The following is a 12,064-nucleotide window of genomic DNA, read 5'->3' on the forward strand; positions in this document are numbered from 1 at the left end:
CCTAACAACATCAGAGGCATAGGATTCCCCTGAAGCTGGAGTTCCAGGCAGCTGTGAGCTGCTCAATGTGGGTACTGGGAACTGAACTTGGGTCTTCTTGAACGGCAACATGTGCTTTTAGATGCTGAGCCATCTCTCTAGCTACTCCCCATTTTTGTAAGAAAAATGGATGAATACATCCATTCATCATCAATTTATAATGCTCATGAGAAAACTATTGCTTCAAAATCAGCATACTGGTAGAAATGGAAAACCTGAAGCAGCTTACTATTCATGTGCACTACAATAGTAACCTTCATTATTGAGAGAATGGATCATTTAAATTATAAGGCTTTTCAACATCCCTTAGTCAGCAGTTTGCTAAATCTTCAAAGGGGTGTTATTTATTTATTTTTTTAAAATTCTACCTCAAAGCCAGGCAGTAGTGGTGCACGCCTTTAATTCCAGTACTGGAGGCAGATGCAGGTGGATCTCTGTGAATTCAAGGCCAACCTGGCCTACAAAGTGATCTCCAGGACAATCAGAGTTTTAACACAGAGAAACCCTGTCTCGAAAAAAACAAACAAACTAAGTCAACAATAACAACAACAAAAAAAGAAATGTTGTTCTAACATGTTAAAAAAAACACAGGGGGGGGGGCTGGAGAGATGGCTCAGCAATTAAGAGCACTGACTGCTCTTCTAGAGGTCCTAAGTTCGATTCCCAGCAACCACATGATGGCTCACAACCATCTATAGTGGGATCTGATGCCCACTTCTGGCCTAAAGTCGATAGAGCACTCATACATAAAATAAATAAATCTAAAAAAAACCCACAGAAGACAATAAGATAATTATCTATTCATATGGAATAAAGATAAAATTTATCTTTTTTTCAAGAATATTAAAACCCTTCAACAACATGTTTACCTACCTTTATCTGATTTCTCTTTATTTATTTTTATATACATGAATGTTTTGCTTGTGCACCACTTGTGTGCCAAAATAAAGTTTTAGATTACCTGGAACTGTAGTTACATATGACTGTGAGCCACCATGTGAGTGCTGGGAATAGAACTCAGGTCCTCTGGGAGAACAACAAGTGCTCTTAATGGCTGAGTCATCTCTCCAGCCCAACTCTTAATGAGTATAATAGGAATGGCATACAATTATAAAGATAAATATTAGAAATATCTTACCATATACTCCTTTGTCTAAAAGTAGTAAAAATTCATCCACAGCATTGCACATCTCGTATTCAGTAAGATCCAACAATGAAACAACTTTGAAATCTAGTTGTCTTAATAAGTTGGTCAATTCATACACATCCACCAAAGGAGCTTTAAGTTTGGGGTGCTCCCAGTAATTCATATTTCCTATCAAAAGAGCAACCTTGTCCTTTGCTGTAAGAAAAAAAAAGGGGGTGAGTGGGAGGGAAATAAAAGAGGGTATAAATGTAAAAATTTATAGAAGTATTAAAATGAAAAACTTTGCTTTAAGATTACTTATGACATTAAATTTCATTTTAGAGATATTACTTTACATAAGAGACTAAGAACACAACAGCCTGAAACATCAAAAAATTAAGACTAAATATGTATTCTCTGTGAATCAAAGAATATTTATTAGTTATATATGAACTATATACCGAAGTGTGCTTTCATCGAATTGGTTCTGTTTTATTGAGAATGGGGGAAGTAAAACAAAGCAAACACCTAAAGAGGGGTAGCAAGAATTTACAGAGCTAGGAGACGAGAGACCAAAGAGAGAAAAGAAGGAACTTCACAAGGACCACATTTGTTCTATAATAGTTGGGTGGATGGACTATCTCCTCCTACTAAATTAAAAAAAAATTATCATCATCATTATTATAGTATTTATGAATGAGGACACACATGCACAATGGTGTGTGTATAGTTCAGATGGCAACTTCATCTTGCCTGTTCTCCTTCTTAACTTTTTAAAGACAAAGTTTCTGTTTGCCTGAGATAAGGCTACTTGAGGAACTTTTTGAGCTTAATTATTTGACTTGGCTCAGACAGAAAGAGGTGTTTTGGGGTGGGGGCATGCAAATGATATGTACTTATGCCTTAAAAAATATCAGTCTACTTAGGGCTGTGGCCAGGCCTGAACAGTTATAAACAGTTAGGCAAAGCTTAGTGCTCAAGGAACTTCAACACTGCATCTTTTTTGATGGTCTTGGGTGACAATGGTGGCAAACCGTCAAGAGACCTACACACTGCCAACTGCATAAAATGAGAGCACAGAGAATGACATAAAACACACAATACTTCGTAGTAAAATTAAAAACTACACTATTGGTTTATATACTTACTATATAATGCTTTTCATTATTAAATTTATTTTAAAAATCACAAATTTTATCATTATTGTAGAGTATACGACTTCTACATATGAAAAAAAAACATTGTCTGTTAGCAGCAGCCTCATATGCCTTGGGATTTACTTATTTCTTCAACGCACTGGGACAATAATTGAGAAACTGACGTAAAGGGTCTAATGACGCATGTCTCAAGACACATCTCTATCATTCAGTAACAGGTAATTGGGAAAGAATGATTTACAGAATACACGAGTCCAAGAATGTAGGAGTGTGAAAATACCAGTAATTGCCCAAAGCTCCTGTAAAACTTTTTTTGTCAATGATAATTCTTAGTTATATAACTTTTTAAAGTTTCCTGATAAAGATGGTGGGTCTTACCTTGACCAGTCTACTTGTGAAGCAATTCCTAGTTGGCAGGAGAGCTGAAGTGGACTTAGAATAGAGAAGCAGAGATGGGCTGAGACAAGATGGCAAGGACTCATTCTAGGAAATGGTTGTGGCAAAGAAACCAGATAGAGAAAGGAATAGTAAAATTTGAATTAAAAAAGATGAGAGGAATAAAGGAAACTTTAAAATAGCAAGTATGTAAGCAAGTTATCATGGGGTTTAGATGATAAATTCAACAAATTTATTATAAAATCATAAATTACTGTAAGAGCCGCCCACAAGTTCTTGAACACAAACCATTTACTGGAAAAAGGACACACGGGGCTCAGAGCACAGCTCAGTGGTTGAGTGCATGCTTAGCATGTGTGAGGTCCTGGGTTCAAAAAATGAAATTCTTTTTGATTCTATAAAGAACAATAAAATCACTTTAGAAATATCCTTACTAGAGGATCCTAGACATTTTCCAGAACTTAAAGTAGTACACACTCTTCAGCTTTAGCGTCTTAGAACTAACTCTGTAGACCAGGCTGGTCCTGAACTCACAAGAGATCTGCCTGCCTCTGCCTCGCAAGTGTTGAGATTAAAGACATGCACCTCTACACCTGGCTAAGCTTTCATCTACAAAAAAATGAGGAGATAGTCTACATCTCAGGAGTAAGTTACACATTTTATAAAGTAAAATAAGTAATCATTTTGAACTTTCAATATCTATTAAGTTACATTTGAGCTTGTCATTTGTGTGTAATTATTACATTCTCACTACAGAATATTGTAGTTATGGCTTTGTTCAGATTATTATACTTGATCTCACTATTAAAAGTGAGAGCTGGGGCGGGGCGGTTCTAAGGAAAGAACTTTTTTTAAAAAATATATTTATTAAAGATCTCTGCCTCCTCCCCGCCACTGCCTCCCATTTCCCCCCCTCCCCCAACCAAGTTCCCCTCCCTCATCAGCTCGAAGAGGAATCAGGATTCCCTGACCTGTGGGAAGTCCAAGGACCACCCACCTCCATCCAGGTCTAGTAAGGTGAGCATCCAAACTGCCTAGGCTCCCCCAAAGCCAGTATGTGCAGTAGGATCAAAAACCCATTGCCATTGTTCTTGAGTTCTCAGTAGTCCTCATTGTCCACTATGTTCAGCGAGTCCGGTTTTATCCCATGCCTTTTCAGACCCAGGCCAGCTGGCCTTAGTGGGTTCCCGACAGAACATCCCCATTGTCTCAGTGTGTGGGTGCACCTCAAGGTCCTGAGTTCCTTGCTCATGCTCTCTCTCCTTTTGCTCCTGATTTGGACCTTGAGATTTCAGTCCGGTGATCTAATGTGGTTCTCTGTCTCTGTCTCCTTTCATTGCCTGATGAAGGTTAATATTCAGGAGGATGCCTATATGTTTGTCTTTGGATTCACCTTCTTATTTAGCTTCTCTAGGATCGCGAATTATAAGCTCAATGTCCTTTATTTATGGCTAGAAACCAAATATGAGTGAGTACATCCCATGTTCCTCTTTTTGAGTCTGGCTTACCTCACTCAGGATGGTGTTTTCTATTTCCATCCATTTGTATGCAAAATTCAAGAAGTCCTTGTTTTTTCCTGCTGAGTAGTGCTCTAATATGTATATATTCCATACCTTCTTCATCCATTCTTCCATTGAAGGGCATCTAGGTTGTTTCCAGGTTCTGGCTATTACAAACAATGCTGCTATGAACATAGTTGAGCATATACTTTTGTTGTATGATAGGGCCTCTCTTGGGTATATTCCCAAGAGTGGTATTGCTGGGTCCAGGGGTAGGTTGATCCCGAATTTCCTGAGAAACCGCCACACTGCTTTCCAGAGTGGTTGAACAAGTTTGCATTCCCATCAGCAATGGGTGAGTGTACCCCTTTCACCACAACCTCTCCAGCAAAGGCTATCATTGGTATTTTTGATTTTAGCCATTCTGACAGGTGTAAGATGGTATCTTAAAGTTGTCTTGATTTGCATTTCCCTGATCGCTAAGGAAGTTGAGCATTACCTTAAGTGTCTTTTGGCCATTTGAACTTCTGTTGAGAATTCTCTGTTCAGCTCAGTGCCCCATTTTATAATTGGGTTGATTAGCCTTTTACAGTCTAGTTTCTTGAGTTCTTTATATATTTTGGAGATCAGACCTTTGTCATTTGCGGGGTTGGTGAAGATCTTCTCCCAGTAAGTGGGTTGCCTTTTTGTCTTAGTGACAGTGTCCTTTGCTTTACAGAAGCTTCTTAGTCTCAGGAGGTCCCATTTATTCAATGAGGCCCTTAATGTCTGTGCTGCTGGGGTTATACGTAGGAAGTGGTCTCCTGTGCCCATGTGTTGTAGAGTACTTCCCACTTTCTCTTCTATCAGGTTCAGTGTGTTCGGACTGATATTGAGGTCTTTAATCCATTTGGACTTGAGTTTTGTGCATGGTGATAGATATGGATCTATTTTCATTCTTCTACAGGTTGACATCCAGTTTTGCCAGTACAATTTGTTGAAGATGCTCTCTTTTTTCCATTGTATACTTTTAGCTTCTTTATCGAAAATCAGGTGTTCACAGGTTTGTGGGTTAAAGTCAGGGTCTTCGATTTGATTCCATTGGTCGACTTCTCTGTTTTTATGCCAATACCAAGCAAGCTGTTTTCATGCCAATACCAAGCTGTTTTCAATACTGTAGCTCTGTAATAGAGTTTGAAGTCAGGGATGGTAATGCCTCCAGACAATCCTTTATTGTATAAGATTGTTTTGGCTATCCTGGGTTTTTTGTTTTTCCATATAAAGTTGATTATTGTCTTCTCCAGATCTGTGAAGAATTTTGATGGGATTTTGATGGGGATTGCATTGAATCTATAGATTGTTTTTGGTAGAATTGCCATTTTTACTATGTTGATCCTCCCAATCCAAGAGCAAGGGAGGTCCTTCCATTTTCTGGTGTCCTCTTCAATTTCTTTCTTCAAAGACTTAAAGTTCTTGTCAAATAGATCTTTCACTTCCTTGGTCAGAGTTACCCCAAGATATTTTATGCTATTTGTGGCTATCGTGAAAGGTGATGCGTCTCTGATTTCCCTCTCTGCTTCCTTATCCTTAGTGTATAGGAAGGCAACTGATTTTTTGGAGTTGATCTTGTATCCTGCCACATTACTAAAGGTGTTTATCAGCTGTAGGAGTTCTTTGGTAGAGTTTTTGGGGTCGCTTATGTATACTATCATATCATCTGCAAATAACCAAAGTTTCACTTCTTCCTTTCCAATTCGAATCCCCTTGATCCCCTTATGTTGTCTTATTGCTATTGCTAGAACCTCAAGCACTATATTGAAGAGGTATGGAGAGAGTGGACATCCTTGTCGTGTTCCTGATTTTAGTGGGATGGCTTTGAGTTTTTCTCCGTTTAATTTAATGTTAGCTGTCGGCTTGCTGTAAATAGCTTTTATTATATTTAGGTATGACCCTATTATCCCTAATCTCTCCAAGACCTTTATCATAAAGGGGTGTTGAATTTTGTTGAATGCTTTTTCAGCATCTAATGAAATGATCATATGGTTTTTTTCTTTCAGTTTATTTATATGGTGGATTACATTGATAGATTTGTGTATGTTGAACCAGCCCTGCATCTCTGGGATGAAGCCTACTTGATCATAATGGATAATTTTTCTAATGTGTTCTTGGATTCGGTTTGCCAGTATTTTATTGAGAATTTTTGCGTCGATATTCATGAGTGAGACAGGCCTTTTTATTTGTAGCCTTGGCCACCAACAGACTATTAACTATATAAGAAACTCTAAGAACCATCTGTAAAACCCACAGAACCAGGAGATAAAATGAACTGAACTATGTGAAATTTTACCATTATAAATGAAATGTAGAAAAGTTTCTTTTTAAACAAAGTAATTAGTAGCCCCGTGTCTTCTTCAATATTAATGCTAGCCTGAACTACGTTAAGATACTGCCTCAAAAAAAAAACCCCAAAAATGAGTTCAAAATTCTGATAAAAGCAATTAGACATTATTTTAATCAGATAGCCAGAGATCAATATGTTAACTATTTCTACTCTCTAAACATTAGTCTACTGAGCCTTTATGAACGGCTCTCCTGGATCTTCCTCCTTGTGTCTTCTTCCCCAAAGCACACTTAAATGTCATTACCCATTAAATTTTCTTATCTTACATCCTTCTCTTCCAATTGTGGAAGGTGGGAAAGCAAACTTCAAGACTCATTGCCACCTACATGGTATTTTCCTGATTTCCACCTCACCAGAGAACAGCAAGAACTGCTTCTTCCTCTATGGAGCATGCCTATTTCTTTCTGTTTATGTGTTGCCAGAAACAGAAATTATTCCTTAGAAACTGAGTGGGCGGTCCTTGGACTTCCCACAGGGCAGGGAACCCTGACTGCTCTTTGGGCTGACGAGGGAGGGGGACTTGATTGGGGGAGGGGGAGGGAAATGGGAGGTGGTGGCGGGGAAGAGACAGAAATCTTTAATAAATAAATAAATAAAGAAAGAAAGAAAGAAAGAAAGAAACTGACTTGAAACCAAAAACAAAAGCTATAATCTTTTTAAAGGTTCTTCCATAATTTCTTTTACCAAAAATAAAAAATCTGCTCCAATGTCCTTCAATCAATGAAGGTAAATAACATAAATTCCTTCGTGATAATCAAAAATTGGAGTTAAATACTGTAATTATATTTGATCATGTACATTAAACTCAACTCACCCAAAGGCTGATCAGTTGTTTCTTCTTTATTATCTGTGCAAAGATAAAAGAGCAAACAGATGCTGTTATTCATGGTATATCTTCAGAGCTAATGAGATAAAAGCAATGAATGCAGACAGCAGGATATCATTTAAATACAATAAATATATTAGAGTAGATGTCACAAAGGCTAGAAAAAGGAGGGGAGACAGAGGGTAAACAAGAGGGCACAAAAACAGGAAGGGAAGTGGATTTAATGTTATATGGCATAATAAGGCAACTATATCTCTAACAATTAAGAATTGAAGAATAATTAAAAGGGAAGCTCTTGAAGGCTCTCAGCACACAGATTCATAATATTTAAGCAGACAGAAAGGCTAATTACTGGACTGGATCATTCTACACTGTCTAGATATATCAGGCCACAATATGGTACTTCATAAATAATTATGAGTAATAATTTAAAAGAAAAATACAGAATATTGGTATGAATAGCTAATTTATAATTAAAACATTTTTTGACAAAATATATGAGCTTGTCACTATCATACATAGAATGAAGTCATATTCACTCTCCAGTACCACTAGGAAGCGATACAGGGAAAGATGAAGTTCAGTTCTCCGTGAGTCCACTATTTGGGGGAAGGGGAGTTTACTTGTACATTTAATAATATTGATGCTATGGGAGCCCACTACAAGCTTTACCATACATTCGTTGTCTTTAAACTCAAGGTTTGATTTCTTTGAGTCTTGGAAAATAAGGAAAAGGAGGCCTTTAAAATGTTAGAAACTTAGTGATGGGTATATGCTAAAGTTTTCATGAAGTAATTTTACAACTTTTTAAAAGGGCAAGATATAGCAGATATTTTAGGGGAAGGGATCCTATCAACACCAAGAGAAATGATTACTAGGATGTTTTCAATCAGTCTTCAGTTTGGGACACTTGAAGCAGTTATTTCTGAGCTTCACATGAATTTGAAGTTACTACAGCAAAAATGATCTATTGGTCACGGCGGCTTTATTTTGCTAATATGATTACATATGGTCAGTAGAATCCAGATAGAACTCAATAACCTCATGCCTTCTTAATGCATTTCTGTGTGAGTTGATTAAATCTATTCATGGACTCTATTCCTGTCTTTCAAAATGCCCACAGCTTATACTGACATCCTCTTTCCTTGTATGATCCTCATTACTGAAATGTCCTTGTCCCTGGTGATAGCTTTCTCTTTAGTTTAGCTTATTCAGAAATCTGTTCTGATCAAAATTTGCCTATAAACTGTCACTGTTAGTCTCTTAATAGTTATAGACAATTTATCCGTTTACTGCCAACTCTCTCCACTCACTGCCTTTCATCAGGGGAAGGCACCTGCTCAACCACTCCAGGGATGTTCTGTGTCTGACAGTTTGCAATGTCATGTGTCACTCTATCAATGTGCATCCAGTCTTCCACATTAAAAGCAATGTACTTCTTTCTATAAGGAGCAACATAAAAGGATTTTTTTAAAAAAGGATCAAAGCTGGATGGTGTAGTCAGCACTTGGCAGCGCATATACAAGACTCTGGGTTTGATCCCCAGTAACACACAACAACAAAATTGTTCATCTTTTTTTTTTTTTTTTTTTTTACACATTTGCTTATTTTGTGTGGGGGACCATGGTGCCTGTGGTGGTCAGAGGAAAACATGAAAGAATTGGTTTTCTTCTCCCACCATGTGGGCTCTAAGGATCAAACACAGATAATCAAGTATGGCCATAGGTAATCCTCCTCATTCACCTATACTATCAGTTCAAGCATTGATACTTTACTGTTACCCAAAATACTTTTTCAACCCTTATGGGCTTAGATTCAATAATATTTTTGTACTTTACTTGCTTTAAATTGAACTTCATGTAAGTAGTAGTAGCCTAAGAATGCAGGCAAGAATGTCTATTATACCTTTACTGTATCAAACTTACCAAACTAAAACAAAACTTTGTAATACTTACCAGGATGTCCAAAATTATTTAATTCATCTACAAATAGAGTAAAAGAAAATAGATTAATTTTATGTAATCTAACAGCCAACAGCACAGATAATAGAATGAAGAGAAGCAGTTTATGAACTGTTAGATCATGTTATAGTGCTTTATTAGTTTAGAACTTTTCAAAGTTAAATAAAGAAGCTATAAAAAGGGAATAGGTAAGAATATTGCTGTTAAACCATGAAGGACTTCAAAACTGCTCCACTTTCCCTAAATTACAAAAAACTAAATAATTAAACTCATTTATAATTTGTTCAAGTTTTAGATAATTTTTCATAAATTATCTTTCAAGATAAAAACAAACAAAACCTTTAACTTTAAAATACCGGGAAACTGGATGAATTATTGTGGGCTATTGCTGAGGAGGGTTCCTGTGTATGCTAAACCTAGTTTCTCTATTATTAACATCCTATGTTAGTACACTACATGAATCACAACTAATGAACCATTTATGTTTTCCCCCAAGACCTATTTAAGATACCAGAAGTATTTACTGTGTCTTCTTAAGACACTCTCGGTTGTGACAGTTCCTCAGACATTCCTTGTTTTTAATGACAAAGCACTCCTTTTCTTTAATGGCCATTTCAATTTTGAGCAGCAGAACGTTCTCCAATTGGAATTTGTGTTTGTGTGTTTTTTTTAAGTTAGACCAAGGTATGGCGTACTTTTTGGGGAAGCAGAACAGCTTCAGAATTAACCTGCATCCACCATACACCTTTCATACAGAATAGATAAATAATCTGATCACAAGTCTATAACATAAAGTCATCATTGGTTTTTTAATTATTAAACTTTGTGAAGACAAAAATGAACATGAAATAAGTTGCAAGTAATACAGGATTCATAAAGTATTATAAGGGAATATATTATTTGGTTTATTTGCTTGAGATGCTGTCTTGGTACATAGCCCAGGTTATCCTTAAATCTACAATCTTCCCACCTTAGTATTCCCTGTCCTGGGTTCATAGTCACATCACTATGCTAAGGCTGGTATTTTCATACTATATAAGCTCAGCTTAACAGGGAGTGGTATCAACTTGTTCACACAATATGTACAATTTTTGCTGTTTTTCATCTAACTGCATAGACTAGTTTCTACATAGGTAGGTTAGCACTTTACCTCTTTTCAGTAAGGATGTTTCATACAACTGTAATATAGTTGGATGTTTCTGTCATATTTTGCCTTCCATCTTTGGTGCCTTTCTTTTGGCCCCCTAAACAACTGTTTAAAATTTGCATGGTCCTAACTTCTTTGCTCATGTTCTCCCTCCTTCTGCACCCACCCACGGAGACAGTGGGGCTGATCTATTGGGAGCTCACCAAGCCCAGCTGGACTGTGACTGAAAAAGCATGGGATAAAACCGGACTCTCTGAATATGGCGGACAATGAGGGCTGCTGAGAAGCCAAGGACAAAGGCACTGGGTTTTGATCCTACTTCACGTTCTGGCTTTGTGGGAGCCTAGCCAGTTTGGATGTTCACCTTCCTAGACCAGGATGGAGGGGGGAGGACTTTGGACTTTCCACAGGGCAGGGAACCCTGACTGCTCTTTAGACTGGAGAGGGAGGGGGGGAGGAGTAGGGGGACGGGGAGAGGAGTGGGAGAAGGGGGAGGGAAATGGGAGGCTGAGAGGAGGAGGAAATTTTTTTTCAATAAAAAAATAAATAAATAAATAAAAAATTTGCATGGTCTCACTACCCTAAACCACAGGTGAGCCTCACCTCTTCAACTACACCCCTTGTTCTAATAATATTCTTACAAAATATACAAAATGGAATAGGAGTCATCCATCATGTACTCTACATTAAAATAAGATGTAAATGGAGGATACTGTTCATAAACAATCTATCAACTATAAAATGTGTCAGTTTTGTAGGGTCATTGAGAAAAAGAGTTGGAACTGATGTTTTCCATCTGAGATTTTAGAGCAACTCTAGCTACATTGTTATCTCTGTGTTCTAAATAGTTATTTGAAAATTATTAATTGATTGATCTCATCATTGAAAAAAACAGCATAGTGAGCTATACAATTACAGAAATAGCAGGGCAGCCGGGCGGTGGTGGCGCACGCCTTTAATCCCAGCACTCGGGAGGCAGAGGCAGGCGGATCTCTGTGAGTTCCAGGCCAGCCTGGTCTACAAGAGCTAGTTCCAGGACAGGAACCAAAAGCTACGGAGAAACCCTGTCTCGAAAAATCCAAAAAAAAAAAAAAAAAAAAAAAAAAAGAAAAGAAATAGCAGGGCAGCGTAACAATCGCATGCTCACTCTGAAGCCAAACAGCAGGTGCTCTTTTATATTTATTTTTAAAGGTCTCCTATATGTTAGGAAGAGTAAAGAAACAAACACACATGCAATTAAGCAAAAAGTGTAAAAGATAAGAAAAGTTTGGTTAAGATTTCTCTACATGGCTTCCCTCTGTAAGATTAACAGATAGATGTGAGATTGGAACTTCTTGATAGGAGAATTCTGATTCAAATCTCTGCATTAGGATCAAAACAGTAATAGAGATGAATGACAGGAAAACCAAGAAATGTATGATTGACTATTACTATCTTACTTTACCCAAGTAGAAACTAAGAAAGACTATGTAATAGTTCAAAGCAGCAATTGAAAAAATACTTAGCTATCCACAAACCTAATTTTGCAAATCA

General features: G+C 37.3%; 1 protein-coding gene across 2 annotated transcripts in view; it reads right to left on the bottom strand.

Annotated features, from left to right (window-relative positions):
* Positions 1-12,064, bottom strand: part of Malt1 (MALT1 paracaspase) — a 45,334-nt gene that overhangs the window by 18,057 nt on the left and 15,213 nt on the right. For both annotated transcript variants that reach the window (XM_041639251.1, XM_041639250.1), the window contains 3 exons: positions 9,379-9,405; positions 7,412-7,444; positions 1,178-1,381 (listed from right to left, as the gene is read on the bottom strand). In XM_041639251.1, the coding sequence (XP_041495185.1) occupies positions 1,178-1,381; positions 7,412-7,444; positions 9,379-9,405 (264 nt within the window). The remainder of the gene's footprint in view (positions 1-1,177; positions 1,382-7,411; positions 7,445-9,378; positions 9,406-12,064) is intronic.

Source organism: Microtus oregoni, unplaced genomic scaffold (genome assembly GCF_018167655.1).
Source record: "Microtus oregoni isolate MIOR12 unplaced genomic scaffold, Mior012 000057F_ref0000458, whole genome shotgun sequence".
Classification (NCBI taxonomy): domain Eukaryota; kingdom Metazoa; phylum Chordata; class Mammalia; order Rodentia; family Cricetidae; genus Microtus; species Microtus oregoni.